The sequence below is a fragment of the Camelina sativa genome, chromosome 17 (assembly GCF_030686135.1).
Source record: "Camelina sativa cultivar CO46 ecotype springtype chromosome 17, ASM3068613v1".
NCBI classification, from domain to species: Eukaryota; Viridiplantae; Streptophyta; class Magnoliopsida; order Brassicales; family Brassicaceae; genus Camelina; species Camelina sativa.
This window is the reverse complement of record NC_141896.1, coordinates 8,258,891-8,279,367: the sequence shown is the minus strand read 5'-3', so window position 1 is coordinate 8,279,367 and position 20,477 is coordinate 8,258,891. Positions and strand designations below refer to the sequence as shown.

Genomic DNA, 20,477 nt, shown 5'->3' with positions numbered 1-20,477 from the left:
TAATTATTACACTATGAACATAGGGTGAATTGTTTTTGTTTTTGTTTTTTTTTTTGGCAAATTTTTTCTCTTTTTTTTTTTTTGTTTTTTTTGCACTCTGACGGTAAAATGCCAATTTTGACCTTTTGGTTTCTCGACAAGTCAATTTAGCAATCAGCTTCGTCACTGGAATCAGCTGAGGATTTGATTGAACCCTAAAAACCCTAATTGATCGGTTTTTTCCGATAATCGGACAGCGATGGAGGGTTTAGAGAAGTTTTACAACAAGATGGTGAAAGATGCGAAATCGGCAGCTTCTTCTTCTACCTCTTCTCTTTCCGATTTTGCGGAAACTCTGATGCAGGACAAACGAGGCTCCGGCTCCGGCTCCGGCAGCAACTTGACTACTACATACGACTCAGGATCCGGCACCTTGGTCACCAGACCTCCGAGGTACGCTTCTTCCCGTTCCTAGTTTTGAATATCTCGATTCAAGATCGTCTGAACTTTATTGGAATTGTGTGATCAATCACTAAGAAAACGAAAAAGTTTTAGAATTTTGGGTCCTTAGAAAAGTGGGCATGTCTCGAATTATAAAACCTAGAGAGACTATGATATTTCCCCAATTCCACATGAGAGAAAGCTTGTAAATTTGTAATAGCTTGTTAAATTGATCTAATATCTTAGTTACTTGAGGAACAGAACTGTTGTGGAGGTCGATTATAAACGATCAAGTAGGAGACTAGGGTTGTTTTCGATTGATTTGACTAATATGTAATGAGTTTTACTTGTTTTGTGTACTGTATAATTCTATTCATCTGATTGTATCTTGGGACTATGTTTTGGTGGCAGTGGAGTTTCAGTCTGGACGTGTTCAAAGCTGTGCGCTGTGTTCTTTGTCGCTGGGGTGTTTGTTGGTTATACGCTTAAGAGAAGGGTTCGAAAGTGGGCTTCCAAATTGCTCAGGAAAATAAAGGATGATTAAGCTCAAACCTCTGTTTTGCCTTCTACTGCAACATTGGTACAGTTAACACAAAAGGCATTGTTACTTATTCTCCTTCTTGATTGTAGTTTCAGTTCCAGTTTACTGTGCTAAAGTCGAGGCACCTTTTTAATGAAACTTTGTGACTATATTAGCTTTGTGCCTTGTGGTTATGGAAATAGAGATTGGTTCATCTTTGAAAAGACGCGTATGTTATTTTCTATAGTAAATCATATTTGTTATTTTCATGCCATTAGGCGGGTCTATACAAACAGGCAGGACAATGTTTCAATTGGGACATAGTGTATATAATCTATTTTGCTAAGTGAATGTGAAGTTAGTATGAGAAAAATAATGGCTGGCGGGATTTCAGTCTCACTTTAGGGAAAGTGATAGGGGATGACTTAGAAATGCTCCTTGTGAAATTCGAACCGTGTGGTTGTTTTCTCACTCATGTCTTGTGCTTGCTTCTTCAACTCCTTTGCCACGGTTGGTATGCCGCAGTAAAACACTCCTGCACCATTCGATAAATTGTTTTCACACATGCTTTGTAATACCTTGCCTAATTATTAGCAAACAGGTTCACTTGTTTGCCTGTGTCACTTATTTCTATTGAAATTTATTCTTTCTTTTTCATTGGTCCTAAAATTGAGGTTTATCAGATGTCTTGTTAGTAAGCAGCTGATTGAATAAAATATTTACCGACTGTCGAATTTGGATGCTTTCTTGCTATGCTACTAAAGACTTCCTTCCAGTTAGGCCTTGCAAAATGTGTTCTCACCTGTTTGAATGATGTTATCTTGTTAGTTATTGGTAGTATTGGGAAATAGTTTATGGTTATATGCCCTGCAACAAATCTTACCCGTGTTCCCGATAGAATATCAACTCCATGTTTGGCATGGTTCAAAGCCTGGACCATTTTTATCAGGGTTGATCTTGCATCGCCTTCATCATATACACTTGTAAGGTAGTTGTGCAACTCAATCTGGCCCTGTCTTACGAGAAAATTAAGGAATATGTTAGTATATCGATAAACGTATAAAGTGTTGATGAAAATAGATGATATGCTTGTGTTTATTACTCTGCAGTCCATGTCTGATATTTCCTCCATTACTCCCCTAAACCATTCAACGGATCCTGGCTCCCTTGTGACCCAGTAGAAGTGAGCCTTCACTGCTTTCTTTTTCCCTCCATGTGTTGAAGTTGGGGTTATTGTGGTATATGAAGATGTATAGCTATTCCAGCTGAAATCTGATCTGCTGAACTCGTTGTCCTGTGCCATTGAAAGTTTAGAGATACATATTTGATACTAGGTTCTTGGAAAGGCTAGCTTTTCTGGTGCTGGGCTTACTGTTTGTTCGTCTCTTGAATCGTTCAGGAGATCCTTCAGGATGCTTATGAAAGGAGTAGCTCCTATTCCCAATCCAACGAGGAGCAAGACATCGTAGCTTCTGTAGTCCTGTGCTGGAGCTCCATATGGACCGTCTACTAGTAATTTCGGTCGGCTGCCAAATACAGTATCAACAAGGCATGTTAATACTAGGTTGCTAAGTGTGAAAGGAGAAAGCTAAGAAGGGTCTTGAAATATACTTTGAGATATCAATATTGCAATGGGCAGAGAATTTTGAACGCCCAATCACGCATGTTGAAAGATCTTTGCCCACGGTTAGAACTCGTCGTAGCTCCTCTGTCCAGTCTCCAAGTGTTCGGATGTGAACACTGAGTTGGTCATCTCCTGGTGCTGAGGTAATTGAAAATGGGTGCCTGGAAAAGTTTAGGGTTGAGTGAAACCTGAGATGTTTGCTAACACTAAGGGAATCATCAGTACTCACCATTCAAATCGAGAGATGGTTGGACACTGCAAGAAAATGTATTGGCCGCTCTTGTACTTGAATCCAGGAGGCTTTGACATGATTAAGCTGAGTACTTCTCCAGGCAGCATAGAAACCTGCAGAGATCAGATTGAAAGGTCATGGGTTTATTTTGTTATGAAAACACTTTTTAACAGGAATGAATTTGATCGGTTTATGGTGGTTGCCTTGAGGATTTTGACAGAGTAATGCTTTGACCTACAAGCTCGCAGACTTCGTTCTGCCACATAGAGCACCATAGGAACCGAGATGTACATCCAAGTCTGAGATGAGTGGCAATCAAAAATAATTTAGGTTTCAAGATATTTCGGCATTTCGGTTTTAAGAGCAAAGAGAGATTATGTTTGCTGCTACTTACAGTTTTCTGATACCACTTATCGGCGAAGAACAGGAAGGTCCCGTGGACAATGAGCATGATGTAGACAACCACTAGAAGGTGATGAGTGTACCAGAATGCGTTAAAGCCAGTCAAGCGATCAAGTGGTGCCGGAAGCCTCACACGGTTTCTCCTGAAATGAGTTGATGCTAATGTGAAGGCAATGGTTGTCAAGATCACCATTGAGATCCCGGTGATTCCTTCTGCACCTGTCATCAGGTCTTTGAATGTGGGCTTAGTACCATTGAAGGCAGAAGCGATCAAGGCAAAATCTTCTGGACTTGAGTTTATAATCCGGGGAAAATCACACGCCAAATGGGTACCAGCATGAACAAGTATCCCAATCGCAATGGCACAAGCAATAATCTGGAACACAAATGGGACAACAGAGAGACAAAAGAGTCTTGATCTCAAGTTTGTATCGACAAAGACTGAAAAATAGAAAGAGATATGGAAGGTTGTATAGTAGTATTTTTACCTTATGGAAATTGATGTTATCATCAAAAGGAACACAAGTTCGAGCCCGTGTAGATCTTAGCCAAGTCAATGTGTTTCTACACACAGGTAAGAGAACCAAAGCCATATTGAGCTTGAGAGTCTCTGCAGCTCCTTTAGCAGTGGTTAAGCAATAACCCATGACCTTAAAAGCAGCTTTCTCTCTGTACTCTAGAAACTTCCAGACAAAGAGAATGGCCATAAGCATGATCCATAATAAAAGAACCCAACTTCGTTGCCAGTTATCTAGAATCAGACATTGAAGTTTTTTTCTACATTTTCGAACCACATGACGAGGTCTAATAAGATTCCGTCTTGGTGTACTCACTCCAGCGCTTGTTGTGCTAAGCGGTCTACTATAGTTCATGTACGTGTCTCTCTGAAGTAAGAGTGTCTCAAGTTGCCATAACTGAAACAACACAAAAAGGTTAAGAAACATAGAAGAATCGTGGATAGTGTCTTTGAAGGGGCCGAGTAAGGATATATAATGTTGTTTTTTGAACCTCAATGTATCCAAAATTCTCTGGATCAAGTTCTTCCATGATCAGAGATGCGTACTCTTCTGCTTGTTCCTTAAGTTTTGCTAACTTGTTTGCTGATGCGCTTAGCATTAAAAGCTGCGTTTCAAAAGTATTAACAATTGTTAAAGATATTGATTGTTTCATACGTAATTATTACTGTGTTGAAAAAGAAATTACTTCTTTAATTTCTTCTCTTGTAATCCTCCCATCTTCGTTGCTATCAGCCCTGTAACACAACCGGTACCATATTAAACACTGTTTTTGATTAGTAACACTGCAAATTAATAACAATTATAACAAAACTGTAGGATCACTAAACCAAAAAAAAAAAAAAACATATATGACTTTATAAAATGTTTGGCAAACAAAGTGTAGATTTGCAAAATCATTTTGGCATTACGAGTCATTCATTTATCATACTTGCAAGTAAACTTATTGCGGGAAAAAAAAAAACAAAACCCGAAAGAGGAAACATTTTTGAAAATTTGGTGAAAGGTTATTTTTACTGGGCCAAGTAATCCATGGCCCATTACTTAGACATAAGACCTTTTTGCACCGTTGATAGCGTGAACTACCAGATCCAACGGCTAAGAACACCACGTGATTTAAATGATATGAGTGAAACATTGCGGATCAAAATTTTAGCTTAGCTAACACATAAATTTTATTCATGCCTAATAATTTCCAAAACTATAGAAAATTACAGTGACATTGCGGCAGTCCTACAAAAGAGATAACAATTTGCAATCAAAGAGTGATTGGTGAGCTAATATTATCTTAATCAACAACATTTTTACTCCATATGTGATTAGGTTTGATCAGCTAATCTTCACAAAGAAACAAAAATAAAAACCCTACTTTTACAAAAAAAATATATATATATACTTATGCAAGTTGATCAAAAACTTCATTAATGATCGCTAAAATACCCAATTATACAGATAAAATAAAACTAACGTCAATGATTAACGCCAACTAACTAATATTCGTAGCACTTGGCTCAATACATTTGTTTTCTAATGACTTTTTTTGCATATAGCAATGCGTTATTCCCGTAACAGTTATAAACGCAAAGACAAACCCCAAAACAAAAACAAAAAAAAAGACTTAAAAAAGAGACACACGTACATGTCGAAGAAGATTTGAAGACGCGCGTCGAAGCTTTGATCAGAAATCTGTAACCAGAAATCGTGAAGTTCATCTTTCGTTATCTTCTCCAGTTTCTGTCTCCTTCGTCGAGCCAAAGCGTCAAATACACTCACCGCAAACTCCTTCGAATCCACCATCCCTTTTTACAAAATTTTGTAACATTTTAAAACAGAGTTTTGTGATATGTTTAGATTAATATATACATGACACAGACTTACCAACGCACTCGCCAAAATCATCTCGCGCGAGTAAACCTTGTTTAGAAAGCGATTCGAAACGTTTCTCGACTTTTTTCCACATCTGATCGCAATCGCAATCCCAATCGCAATCGCAGCTGTTCCCTCTCGTGGTTTTGTTAATAAACTGTAATCCTTTCAACGCTCTCTGCGCACTCGACGTTGATCGCTGTAATTTAGCGTTTTCTCTCCGTTTGTCTCTCGCCGTCATAATCCCCTCCACCACCACCGAACGTTCGAGATCTCTGTCTCTCTCCCCGGCGGTAGAAGAAGTCGTCGTCTTCCAAGATTCCGACCTAAGTAGTTTCCCAAGTTTCTGCCTTATCCTCGAAGACGCCGTGGATAGGTTCCTAGACAATCTCGCGGTTACTAAATCCACCGATCTCGGCCGAGAATCCACAGACGCCGCTTCCGCCGCGGCCGCATCAGACAACCCGCAGACGACAATGGAGTCGTCTGCGACGTCGAGCTCTAACGTCACCTCGACGAGTTCTCTCTCCCAGCTACTCCCGCTTCCGGAGTCCCCATTGTTACGACTCAAATCGTTGAGAAAAACCGGCAGCATTGCGCCGCCGGTGAATGGAGAAGAACTAGACTCGATACCGTCGTCGTCGTGACTGAAACTCGAACACGTTGAGATACTCAGAGGAGATAACTTCATCATCAGTGAATAAAAAGATTAGTAATCAACCACCTATACTTACACCAAATAGACATATATTAAAAATCAAATTAAATGTAAAATTATATCTCTTTGGTTTTCACCGATCACCATGAAAACTTCACAAGAAAACAAACAAAGAAGAGAAAAGAAGGTGAGAATAAATTTTTTTGAAAGAAGAAAGAGAAAGAGAGAGGAAAAAAACAAGAGAGGCACTTCTCAACCGATCAATACAAAACACTAACACACACAATTTTCAACGCTTTAGTTTATTTTTTGTTTTGTTTTGTTTGTGAGGCCAAGTCGTGGTTTCACAGTTGTATGTCTTTCTTTCTGTGTACTGTATCTTTTTAATTTTTTTTTCCTATCTACTTAAACTAATCTCCTCTACTAATTGTCTATTATTGTGAAAAAAAAAAAGAAATATAAAGCTTGTTGTTGTTGATGTTGTTTACCATAAATATAATTATATTAACAATTGGGTTATGGTCTAACGTATGTGATTAATTCACAATATCTTAGTTCTTGAGTTTAGCCGCCAAAAGTTTATCAGTAATCAGAGAGTAATTATTAGCATTACATTTAGTACCAATTTTAAATAATCAATCGGGTTTAAAAGAGAGACAATTTGTGGGTGTGTGTACCTTAATGAATATGCAAAGGGGGGAAGAGAATTGTTGTCTGAGACGCTGGCAGAAACTCAGGAGAGTACGCCACGTGGAAGCTTAGATGACAAAATCGTATTATATGTACTTATTATATCGCCGTTACTTAAATTAATAATATGAAGAATTAAGGGAGGAGGGAGAGAGTGGGAGACAAGAACAAGAATACGTAATTGTTTTATATACGTTATATATAAAACTATATGAGCTGGCAAAGAAGGAGAAGAAGAAGAAGATGGAGGTCAAAGAATTTGTAATGTAAACGATAGGTGATCGAACCGAAGTGTATATATATATAAAGGGACTTGAAGGAACAGAAACTTTGGGTTTGTGTGTTTGTTTGTTTGAGAGGACACTATTAAATCTAATTTCTACGCTTTGTCGCAAAGCAGTACATTGCCGAATGTTGTACGTCCTAAGTTTTGAGTACCTCCTCTTCTAGAATATCTCTCTGGTTTGGTTTGGTTTTGCTTATTCTCAAGGTTGTCTTTGGTTTTGCTTATTCTCAAGGTTGTCTTATGGGCTTCATTGGCCCTTAATATATCCACCCTATCTGTTTCAACCATTGGTCATGTAGTTTCTACTTTCTATCATCCATTTAGCATTTTTTTTGTCGGTTTCAAAATTTCTTAGTATAGACAAGTCAATTGCTTTTTGTTTTCGATGATTTTATAATCTATGATAATATGAGGTGTTGTGGAAATTAAGAGTTTCAGGAGTCTATCTATTTTAGCTTACGTGTTACTTCTGTTGGTTACATACTGTATTATAGTCCACCGCTATCTAAACCAATTACTGTATATTTTACATCATCTCTATTTATAATGTTTTTACTAGATACCAAAGTAATCTATAAATGAGACTATTAGAAAAGAAAACTAAAATAGCTAGCTCACTACGAACTCTTCTAAGACTTCAAAATATGTTTGAAATCGTCAACATAAAAAAAAAAATAAACAAAAGAGTCAATCGTTTACACAACTTCAAAATGAATTAATGTGGTGATTGAAAATGTAAAAATCTGCTAATACTCAGGGGGATAATAACCGGTAAGAATCGCGTGCTATTATGTAGTTAATTAGGGTATCTAAAATTGCAGTCCGAAGCATACTTACCTACAGTATAACAATATTATAGTTCAATGTACTGATAGAGAAAAATGCATATGTATGTATGGAGGAAAACATTGAAGTTAAAATAATTCAACAGTTTAGAATGATAGGAAAAAAAATAGAATTCGTAGCAATGGAGGAGCAACGTGCGTTCCACTCATATTGAAATCCATGTTAGACTAGCTAGCAGCCCACGTTTCTTCTTTGAGTGTACCTTTTCTTCCATTTATAATTTAAGTTATTTGGCTGACAAAATCAATTTCTAAAAACAACTGATATATATATTTAGTATGACAAATGAATATAGATAGATGTGATCGTTTCATTTATAAAAGTTTTAAAATACTTCAAATGCTTTTCTGGTAGTTGCAAACTCTGTATCATAACCTGAATACTTTAATGTATATATGATGAAATCTTAAACAAAATATGTACACAATCTAGAAGACTAGAAGAATGAAGAATCTGAAAGAAGAAAGAATCAAAATATCGAAAACAATCATCAGGCGGGCGGGCCTGATGATCAGTGATCTATTACTATTACCATCAATCATCATAGACCTAAAATTAAGTGCACTTAAGACTCAAACGACGACACTAATGGGCTGTAATCTTATATTGGGTGGGCTAGTTTGGAAATGACAATTATGTGTCAATGTGTGTGTGTTTTTGAATAAGGCGGAGGGTTTTTGGTAGTAAAGTAAAATTCTGGTTACAAAATCAAATCAAATAAATAAAATTCTGGTTGAAATGGTGAATAGTGACTATTTTGTTCGTTGTTCAAAAAAAAAAAAAAAAAAAAAAGTGACTATTTTGTTCTTGATTGAACATGAGTGGGGAGGGGATAAAAAAGTGAGTTTTTATTAAAAAAAACTTTGCTTCCCGCACGCTAACAGGTGGGTCTCGTTATTGTCATCAGTGCTGGATGTTGTTGACACGTGTTTGTTTCTTTCTTTTTACATATACTGCCGTCCGTAATCTATCATATATCACTCGACCTCTTCATTTCTTTCCAACTCTGGTATCTTAATATGCTAATTTCTTTCAATTCATGTATACTGTATGTAAAAAAATGAAATGAGGAAACAAAAGTTAAGTATATGAAATAAGAATTAAAATTAGTATGTATATAACGAAGATCAGTAACAACGTTTTATAACACTTGAATAGTAACAACGTTGGTTTTAGTTCGTGTAGTTCCATCCTTGATTGATTTTGCACTCGATTCTCGATAAGGTTAAGATCAGTTTCATAACTAAATTTGACTAAATGATGTATCACGGTTTAATGTTTCTGCATTGAAATGTCTTACACTTGGCGAGAATTTATATCCTTTTCTTATTAATAAGTATACATAAGAAAAATAGAAATGAGAGTCCCACAAAAATAGGAAAGACAAGATACCTGGTGACTGGGACCTTAGTGGTCCGTATTCAAAACTCAACACCTATGATCTAATCCATTTAGTTCTCTACCGACTTTAATAAGGTTGATGATAACAAGACCATATTTAAACCAGCAAGCTGATCGAGTTATCCGATGACAACTCTGGCTAGGCACAAAAAAGAAGACCCACTGATTTTAGAAATTTCTCAAAACAAACCCGAGAGAGTAGACATGAAACACTGGTCCCTAGACATGATTTAATCTCACCAAGACAAGTTTCGAGCTTTCGTTGTTATCATCCGAAATAAACAACATTTGAAGGGGGCAAAAAAAAAATACATCTATCAGCTCAAAATTTATTATTATCAGTTTAGTATCATTCATTTCTTTTACTTATATACCGAACCAGCTTTATTTAGGGGGTGTATTCAATCTAATATTCTAAGTGATTTGACTTTCATTATATTTCAAGATGATTTTAGGGAAATTGATATGATTTATTGTAAAATTCTTTTAAATTTCACTTAAAACCATAAGATTTTGATTTCTGTATTTTTAACTAAATAAATCCTCTCAAATCTTTCAGAATCTCTAAAAATCATTAAAATCCAAATCCACGAACTGTTTTGAATTACACTGAATTTTAAAGTAAAATTTTAAATCATCAGTTCAATAACAGTGGATTTTAACAAACTTTTTTAAAAATCTATTTAGAATCTATGACTGAATATCATAGTATTTATAAATTTTACACAAATCAATTAAAATGTCAAGTTAATATACCCTCTTATTTATAATTTGCTGAACTTATAATCTCTATTATTATATTTACAATTTTGTCTACTTTCTTTATCTACTTAATTTTGGATTTATAGTACTGCATCTAAGACTACAGTTAAATCGAACGCGCGTAAGTTTTTGTGTGGGGTTTTCAAACAAGTTAAATATTCATTGTCAAGAATTGTTTGTATAGTTTAATTCCAAATACTGTATGTTCGTAGATCATCACATTTTATGTGTACGTAGATTATTAAAAGTTTTGGGATTAGAGCATAAAACAGACAAGAATACAAGAACAATAAATGTAGCATCTAATTTATCGTTCAAGAAGATAGATGAAACTCTAAGCAAATGTTGTGGGGACCGTCGAAACGACGACACTTTGGTCGGTGAATCTCTCTATCTATCAACATAAAATTTAAGACCGAGGAACTGCCATATCCTTGTCTCACCCCTAATCTTCATACAATTGTAAGTTTATGAATAGTTCTAAGATCATCACTTCAGAGTGAGATTTAAAGACAAACACATTGTTTCATTAATAAAATTAAAATAAACACTATATATATTAAAAACATGCAGCTGTAAAGATTTAAATTTTGTTTGGCAATTACCAGAGAAGGGAAGGAAGGAGACAGGTTCTCGAGTTATATCAATTATTAAAAGAGACATAAAGATTAATTAACAAGCATAATTACAGCTGATTAATTATTAATGACGGGTACGATACGATTTAGCGAGAGATTAGAGGAGAGAGTAATAATGAAAACAATGAAATAAAAAATAAATAAAGGAGGGGAAGCGGAAAGAGAGGCATGTCGAGTGATGGCATGTAAAAACCTAACATGGGATCATTCCAATTGCATTTCCAACGCCACCAGCTGTGGAATTTCATTACACCAAATCATTCTGTTTGCTCTTATGTCCTCTACCACCATCTCTATATACACACACGATCCAACATATATGTATATATATATATATTTGTGTGTTTCAGTGCATTTGATATGATTTTTTTTTTTCATCTGTTGAATCATTTCCTCGGTCGTACAATTTCCATGATTTCTCTTTCTTAATTCTTATAATTTCTTATCAAAATTAAAGTTGGAATCTTTTTTTTAGGCAATATGGTTTATAATCTAAATGTTTTCAGCGTCACTTCATTTCTAGAAAAATACATCAAAAGGTAAATTCTTTTAGTTTGTGTAGTCATGTCTTATATATTGAAGTGCACTGCACCGAATCATGCCATGTGAACTATGGAGTAAACATGTATATATACATGCATGTACTGATGTACCTAGCTAGTAGAAACCAATTTGTAATTTCAGTTGTGATGCTGCTCAGCTATAAGCCTATAACCATCTGATTTTTTTTGTCTCTATAAATTGTTGATTTTTCCGTTATATAAAAAGTTGAATGAATACAGTAGAACCTCTATAAATTAATACTTTTTAAATTAATACTCACTATAAATTAATAAATTCTTCCGGTCCCGAGTTGGGCCGGTGTAAAAAATGACACATTTGGATAAATTAATAAGATAATAATTTTTTGAGAAATACTATGTAAAAATATGGTCTCATCAATATCATAAATTAATAATCAAGGTAATATTAATATATATATATATTAATATATATATATATATATATCTAAAAAAATATAGTGAAATATGACTCTATTTTTATTTCCATATTCTTGAATTTATTGGAGCTCATCTCTAATCTTTTGCATTGCCATCTTCTCAAATCGTATCCAAAAATTATAGAGAATCCTAAATGCGATAATTGCTTCCGTACATGTATTTGTTTCTAAAATTACCGCAATATCTTCTTTGACTTCATCATTACCATAAATGATAGTAGCAATTTCTTCTAAACTCTAAACTTTTGTAATACCCGCAAACCAAATTTTGGTATTTTGGTAAGGGTGTCGATCGACACCTCCTAGTGAGGCATCGATCGACACCAATTGTGGTCGGTTTGGTCGGTTCAATTTTAATTGTCCGGTTTGCGTGGTTGGTTTAGGGAATCCCTAAATCGAGTTTTAAAGGAAGAAAACGACCTAGGGTCGTGTTGTTTTGTCTTATTCGCCGTTTTTGAGAGAAAACACAAAGAGAGAGTGTTCTTGAGCTTTTGGGAAGAGATTGAGAGATTCCTTGCTGTTCTTGGGAGATCTAAGGCTGGGAAGGTGTTAGAAGCTTGCTAGGAGTGAGGGAATTCGTCCTTGTTGGTCAGAATCTTCTTGAAAGAGGTGAGTGCATGACCATGGCTTATCTAAGCTAAGATCTCTAGATTCTATGTGATTTGGTGCTTATGTGGTTGTTTCTTTGAGTTCCCTATGGTATTTTCGTCGCTGTTGTGGCTGGGTTTGGCTTCTGGGAGTGCAAGGAGCGGATTGGAGAAGATTGGAGGCGAGATTCGGAGTTTCTGATCGAGGGAAATCGCTGCTCGGCATCGGTGTCGGTCGACACCAGTTGGGGTGTCGGTCGACACCAACGCGAGGACGGCTCGGGACTTTGGCGAGTGTCGATCGATGCCATGTGGAGGTGTCGGTCGACACAAACTAGGGTTTTCGGGAGTGTCGGGCAGGGTGTCGGTCGACACCAGTTTGGTGTCGGTCGACACCAGATAGTCAGTGTCGATCGACACCATCTGGTGTCGGTCGACACCCCTTGTTCAGTTACGATGGATGTTGCATGCTATGTATATTACCTGGTTTGTTTTATTGATTGTTGTTTGTGGCATGTAGAGATCTTATTGCTTGTGTGTATAGCCCAGTAGATGGGAGGATTGCCTCACTGAGTGTTTATCAAATACTCATGCATCTCAATTTGTGTTTGTGGTGCAGGTAAAGGCAAAATGTGTAGCGTGGAATCATGGCGATGAGGAGGAGGATGATCTAGGGTCTCGTTTGTGTGATGTTGGTTATATTATTTATGTTGGAACCTTGGTTAGAGTTATGTTAGGTTGCTGGATAGATTGGATAGGAATGTTATTGTATTGATGATGTATCGTTTCTGTATTATTGGTATGTTTCCGCTGTGCATATTGGTTGTTATTGGGTTAATGAGGAATTGTGGTTTGGGTGGTTTAATTAAGTAGTATGGGATGCTTAATTATATGTTGTATTTATTATTAAAAAGAAAAAAAAAAGGGTCGGTCGTTTCATTTTGGTATCAGAGCCTTTACGGTTCTAGGATGGTTAAGTGGATGGTTAGAGCGGTTAGGAATTTAATTGGGTGAATTATTTTCTTTTTGCTTGATGCATGATGTTGTGTGATGGAATTGATTATGAGTAGTTAGTCAATTTGCATGTGGTATGGAGTCCTAGTATCATCTTCTTCGAGCCTTCAATGAGATTCCACGGTAAGATGTGTGTTTGTGTGCGGTTTTGATTTGTGTACTTAGCTTTCTGTCCTGGGTAGTGCAGATGGTTAAGGGTGGAGCTGTTGCTGGTCGTGGACGCGGACGTGGTGGGGGTCGCGGTCGTGGTCGTGGTCGTGGTCGTGGTCGTGGTCGTGGTAGGGGCAGAGTCCCAACAGTGAGTGAGTCTGTTGAGCAGAGTGTGACAGCTGAGGGTGTCGGCGAGTCGCAGGATTTCCAGGAGGGGTCCATGAGTGTGGCCGGTGGTGGTACTGATAGGACCGTAGGCGCTGAGGGGGTCGGTGCGGGCGGTGTCGGTGCTCGAGTGGCCGGTGGTGCTAGGGTTCCGAGTGTGGGAATCCCAGCAGGTGGGGCTCCTGTGGGAGGTGTGGACCTGGCGGGCTTGTTGACACAGCTGTTGGAACGGGTACCAGGTTTGGGCCCGGCTCAGGCTCAGGTAGTGCCACCAGTGGTCGTGGAGGAGCATCAGCCAGTGGCTGCGGATGTGAGAGCTCATGCTCATTATTTGTCTATGCTGAAGGAGATGCATAAACTTTATACTGAGAGGTTTTCGGGTGGTACAGACCCTACTGTTGCGGATGCGTGGAGGACGAGTGTGGAACGTAACTTCCATACTCTGAGATGTCCTGAGGAGTTTTGGGTGGACATAGGGGTCCATCATTTGAGTGGTGATGCTGAGGTGTGGTGGAGATCGGTGGCTGCTAGGAGAGTGCAGCGGGAGATGACTTGGGCTGACTTCGTTTTGGAGTTCAACCGCAAGTATTTTCCTAGAGAGGCATTGGATCGTTTGGAGGTGCAGTTCCTTCAGTTGTCTCAGGGGACACGGTCAGTGCGGGAGCTGGACTTGGAGTTCAGTCGACTTCTTTGTTATGGGGGTCGGGCTATGGAGCCTGAGGAGGCTCAGATCAGGAGGTTCTTGAGGGCTCTACGTGATGACTTGAGAGTTCACTGTCGAGGGAGGAGTTATGCTACGCGTGCAGAGCTGGTTGAGACTGCAGCAGAGATTGAGGAGGATATCCGGGCACAGTCAGTGGTGGTCAGTCCAGCGGTTCAGACAGAGGAGACTTCGGAGCAGAACAATCCAAACAAGGGTAACAAGTCGGAGCAAAGGCATAAGAGGAAGCGGGAAGACACGTCAGGTATGCAGCAAGGTGGGCGAGGGTGCTTCGGATGTGGGAGCAAGAACCACAGGTTGTCAGACTGTCCCAAGAAAGGTGATTCACAAGAATATCGTCGATCGTGTTACCATTGTGGAGAGGAGGGGCACATCAGGCCTTTCTATCCTAAGTTGAGACAGATGATGGGGGGTGCGGCACAACCGAAGGGAGGACCGGGTGCTCAACTCAGAGATTAGTTTGGCTTCTGATTCTTTTTATTTCAGCTACGTATTTTTGTTTGGAGTTGTAAACGTTTATTGCACTTGAGGTTTTTAATAAAATGCAGTTTTTCTTTTTTTTGGTTTTTGGAATTTGTGGATCTTGTGGAAAAGAAAATCGCTCGGGAATTCTATAAATGGAAAGTTTCCATGCGTAGGAAGTTTCTAAAAACATAAAGTTCTAGGAGTAGTTAGAACTTGTGTTAGTGGGAAGGGTGTTTGTAAACACAGAGGAGTTCAGATGTTAGTAGTGAGACCTGGGGGTGGCCATGGCTGTGGTGATATTCTCAGAGAGGATATGGGGTTGGTAGGACATTGAGATGTTCTACGTGGATCACGGGGGTGGTCCAGGTTGGGGAAATGCTTATAGACATTATGACCGTTTGCTAGAGGGACGGGGGGTCCTGAACAACTCATGAGGAGATGGGGGTTCTCCTGAGGGGACGGGGGGTCCCCTAGATACCGATAGCTCGAGGGACTGTGGTCCCGAGGGTGGCAGAGGAGATGGGGGTTCTCCTGAGGAGATGGGGGTTCTCCTGGTACCGTGATCTTAAGGGTGACGACCCGAGGGTGAGACGGTATGGCTCAAAGACGGGGGGTCTGAGAGTGTGATCGGTATGGCTTGAAGGTTGCGACCTAAGAGCAGATGAGTTGGTGGCAAAAGTGTCAAGGGCGTGGAAATAAGAATGGTAACCGGATGTGGAATTATGAGACTGATGGGGGTTCAATCTCAGGGTTACGGTTGAGATCGGAAGCGGATCTCGGGATTGATGGGGGTTCAGTCTCGGGGTTTTCTATGTGTTGACCGGGAGGGTCAGGTGTATGCTGGTCGGGGGGACCAGAGTGGTGATGACCAGTGGGTTCAGGTGGTTTGGACCAGTGGTGTCCTTGTGGTGGCAGACCAAATGGGTGGATGGTAGGAACCGTTGCGATGGTGTTTTGGTGAGTTTGCGGATGAGTGGCGGTGTGTTCAGATTCGAGGAAGAATCTTCTGTTAGAGGGGGAGAATTGTAACACCCGCAAACCAAATTTTGATATTTTGGTAAGGGTGTCGATCGACACCTCCTAGTGAGGCATCGATCGACACCAATTGTGGTCGGTTTGGTCGGTTCAATTTTAATTGTCCGGTTTGCGTGGTTGATTTAGGGAATCCCTAAATCGAGTTTTAAAGGAAGAAAACGACCTAGGGTCGTGTTGTTTTGTCTTATTCGCCGTTTTTGAGAGAAAACACAAAGAGAGAGTGTTCTTGAGCTTTTGGGAAGAGATTGAGAGATTCCTTGCTGTTCTTGGGAGATCTAAGGCTGGGAAGGTGTTAGAAGCTTGCTAGGAGTGAGGGAATTCGTCCTTGTTGGTCAGAATCTTCTTGAAAGAGGTGAGTGCATGACCATGGCTTATCTAAGCTAAGATCTCTAGATTCTATGTGATTTGGTGCTTATGTGGTTGTTTCTTTGAGTTCCCTATGGTATTTTCGTCGCTGTTGTGGCTGGGTTTGGCTTCTGGGAGTGCAAGGAGCGGATTGGAGAAGATTGGAGGCGAGATTCGGAGTTTCTGATCGAGGGAAATCGCTGCTCGGCATCGGTGTCGGTCGACACCAGTTGGGGTGTCGGTCGACACCAACGCGAGGACGGCTCGGGACTTTGGCGAGTGTCGATCGATGCCATGTGGAGGTGTCGGTCGACACAAACTAGGGTTTTCGGGAGTGTCGGGCAGGGTGTCGGTCGACACCAGTTTGGTGTCGGTCGACACCAGATAGTCAGTGTCGATCGACACCATCTGGTGTCGGTCGACACCCCTTGTTCAGTTACGATGGATGTTGCATGCTATGTATATTGCCTGGTTTGTTTTATTGATTGTTGTTTGTGGCATGTAGAGATCTTATTGCTTGTGTGTATAGCCCAGTAGATGGGAGGATTGCCTCACTGAGTGTTTATCAAATACTCATGCATCTCAATTTGTGTTTGTGGTGCAGGTAAAGGCAAAATGTGTAGCGTGGAATCATGGCGATGAGGAGGAGGATGATCTAGGGTCTCATTTGTGTGATGTTGGTTATATTATTTATGTTGGAACCTTGGTTAGAGTTATGTTAGGTTGCTGGATAGATTGGATAGGAATGTTATTGTATTGATGATGTATCGTTTCTGTATTATTGGTATGTTTCCGCTGTGCATATTGGTTGTTATTGGGTTAATGAGGAATTGTGGTTTGGGTGGTTTAATTAAGTAGTATGGGATGCTTAATTATATGTTGTATTTATTATTAAAAAGAAAAAAAAAAAGGTCGGTCGTTTCAACTTTTAACATTTATCATTTTTACCTTAACTCTAAACTTAACAATTACGATAGCCATAATTATAAATTAAGAAAATTTTTTAATATTATGAATGATAACAAAAGTATCTTATTTTATAATATAATTTTTGTAAAATTATGAAAATTAAAAATCTCTTCATGAATTAATAAAATATTAATTAATTTATCGATAAATTAAAACCTCTATAAATTAATAAAATTTCATGGTCCCGACCTTATTAATTTATAGAGGTTTTACTGTAGTTTCAAGTTCAAGTTCAACTAATAGGCATGAAATCTCTCGAGTATATATATTTTTTTCTTTTTATTATTCATTGTACTTTTGTCCATTATATAAATGGGGTACAATGACAAGAGAGGCTTTTGAAAGTAAGAAAAAGAAATGGAAAAAAGGAAAAACGTGTAACGTTGATAGTAAGATTCTCTCTGTTGATTGATGACTGAGAACAAGGGAGAAGTAGTTGGGTCTTGTCGCATAATCTTCGCTTTTATTAACGTTGGTTTCCACATATATATTCTAACTTTCCATTGGTTATGTTTGTCCTCAGTGTTGGTTGCTGTTTGTGAATACGTGTCATTCTTATAAAGATCATTATAACTAATATCAATCAGTGTGAATTTACATGATATTATGCATGCGTATCTAATCAGATTTCTTGAGATGAAACCAAGTTAATCTCGAAATACGCCGTCATGATCTTTTCAACGAAGCCCAAACAGAGAGTATAATAAGTCTTAACCTTTGTGTTGCAATTGTCATCAAATATAAGTGAAAGTGAAACAGACATCCAAATGTCAACATATCTGAATTTAATATCAAACTTAACACTTTTACCACCACCACGATATCATCTACCGTGGTTAAATATAACATTCTACAGACAGTAAATGATAACTATATATATATGATGTCGCGGCAAAAATATCATAGCAAGCTATTAGCCTTGGTCAGGCTATTGGACATTAGTCTTTAAAAAAAAAAAAAGATGCGTAGGTCCAAATTAAAATATTCATATGTATATGATTTTGAGACTTTGTGTCATCGTGGACTCGTGGTAACCAAATAATTAAAATATATCAACCCATAAAATAACGTAAATAAAAAGATTTATATGCAATATTTTCCTTACGTCGGTAGATCACGGTGAAATGTAAACATATTTTACACAAAAAATCTAGTAGTTAGAACGTGATCATGGTGTGGTAAAAAACGAAGCAAATGGAACTGTTAATAGCTTTTTGTAATTTACAAACAAGAGTGTAGTTTATTACATACATATACGAGTGAATATGAATGTGTATGTGTATGTGTATGCGTATGCGTATGCATCAATCAGTGACATACATGTGCAGCTGTCTCTAGATATGTAGAAGCTGTCGAGGTTTGACCAATCTCCCTATAATTTTTATCCCTCATCATCTAATACTCATTACCAGCAGCCACATGTTGTTTTCTTTAAATATTACGAACAATATTCGTCAATATTTACACAAATTAATTGCTCAAATAATTTAACAGTGATAGCCTACACATCCATGCATACATATCTGGAATATGACTATATATATTTATATGTTTGTATAGTCTTTGTCGACAAAAATAATTTCACTTGGCAACAGTTGAATGGGAAATGTGTATTGATGTTGATCTTGTTGCCTGCGTAATAAACAGTGTTCTTAATATGATATGTCTCACGTTTAAAAAGATGTAAGTAATTATAACGACTTATACTCACTAATAGTATATAATTTCATTTTATCAAAAAAAAAACATCTATATACATATATAATTTCGTTTGAAGTGGATCTACCATACCAGACTCGCCAAAAAAAAAAAAATCGAAAAAAAAAAGAAGAACTGTAAATATATGCATGTTAATTATTAAAAGAAACTTATGCATTTAATAGCTGATTGAAAAAAAATTGTCTAATTGCAAGTTACAACTTTAGGAACCTTCATGTACATGTATGCTCGGACTAAGAAAATACTAATTTGCGTAGCTAATCTAATGTACGTATGAGTCGGTTTGGGTTAGATTCATCCGTATTTGAGTTAATTATTGGATCGAACAAAATAAACAAATACAAAACCAAGTTGTGGTGACAGAGTGATAATTAAAGAGTTATTTTTCTTCTTCTTCTGACTAGACAATGAATTCGGTTGTCGACATGGCTTAAAAACAATGCAAAATAGAACTAAAAATATTTGACACAACATAATATAACAGTTTTTTTTTCTTACTGTAAAAAACTAAAAATGTTGAGAGAAACATCAATCTTGAACCAGTAGATGATAGTCAAGATTCGTATTTTATTATATATTCAACTTATATGACCAATAGTATTAATAATTTCAATTCCTTTCATTACAATTTAGTTAGTCGATATATATATTTTTATCGATGAAAATACACAGCTATGATGAAAATACCTTTCATTGATTTTAGGTTCGGTATTCCTTGGTTATAGATATATAAAAAAAGGTTTGCAACGTTCTTAGAACATATGTACCTTTGTACTACTGAAACATAAACTACAGTAGTTTGCAAATAAGATTTTAAGATAGTCTGAAATCTGGTTAACAGAAAAATAAAATATTGTTGGTTGGGAAAAATTAGAACAAACAAGAGAGTGTGTGTGTGGTTACGATGAGGAGAAGAGACACAGAGGCACACACTCACTCAACAGCAAAACCATATTGGCTTAACCGAAAGACTCGGTCGGAGTCTATAGCCTGTCTCTCCCGACATTGTCTGCCACACCTCACGTGCATGCTGCACCCACACTCACGTGCACATATGTTTTTAACTGTTTTTTTTCTTTTTCTTTCAAGAAACCAAAAATAAAACAATATTCTCCCTATATATATTGACCATCTCTGTAATTGTACATTCACGGTGGGAAAAATTGAGGGATTCATAAAACTAGGTTTTTTTTCATATAGTTATGGTGCATGAGTACGTAAGATACATATCAATCTCGATTTGATGAAAGAAAAACTTTGCAGAATGCAATTTAATAATATCGAACTATAATCTTATATTATATAGAAACAAATGTCAATAGTGAGAGGTGAAAAAAAAAAGTATTAACAATGATTGAGTGTTATTACTTATTAGGATGGTTAATGACTTAATTCGTTTTGATGAGGAGTGGTTTCTAAACACATCAATTGTTGTACGTACGTATAC

At 37.6% G+C, this 20,477-nt stretch overlaps 2 protein-coding genes across 2 annotated transcripts; one reads left to right on the top strand and one right to left on the bottom strand.

Moving 5' to 3' along the window:
* Window positions 1-120: 120 nt before the first annotated feature.
* On the top strand, window positions 121-1,214 carry LOC104756264 (uncharacterized). The gene is made up of 2 exons (XM_010478824.3): window positions 121-432; window positions 832-1,214. Exons 1-2 carry the CDS (start codon window positions 239-241, stop codon window positions 962-964), a joined length of 327 nt encoding a protein of 108 aa, XP_010477126.1. The 5' UTR covers window positions 121-238; the 3' UTR covers window positions 965-1,214.
* LOC104756265 (respiratory burst oxidase homolog protein E) lies at window positions 1,178-6,710 on the bottom strand. Its single transcript, XM_010478825.3, has 14 exons — window positions 5,592-6,710; window positions 5,353-5,512; window positions 4,402-4,450; window positions 4,207-4,320; window positions 3,687-4,112; window positions 3,191-3,574; window positions 3,000-3,095; window positions 2,794-2,909; window positions 2,552-2,725; window positions 2,313-2,466; window positions 2,043-2,234; window positions 1,824-1,952; window positions 1,664-1,742; window positions 1,178-1,475 (listed from the first exon to the last, which is right to left on the bottom strand). Exons 1-14 carry the CDS (start codon window positions 6,271-6,273, stop codon window positions 1,366-1,368), a joined length of 2,865 nt encoding a protein of 954 aa, XP_010477127.2. The 5' UTR covers window positions 6,274-6,710; the 3' UTR covers window positions 1,178-1,365.
* Window positions 6,711-20,477: the final 13,767 nt, after the last annotated feature.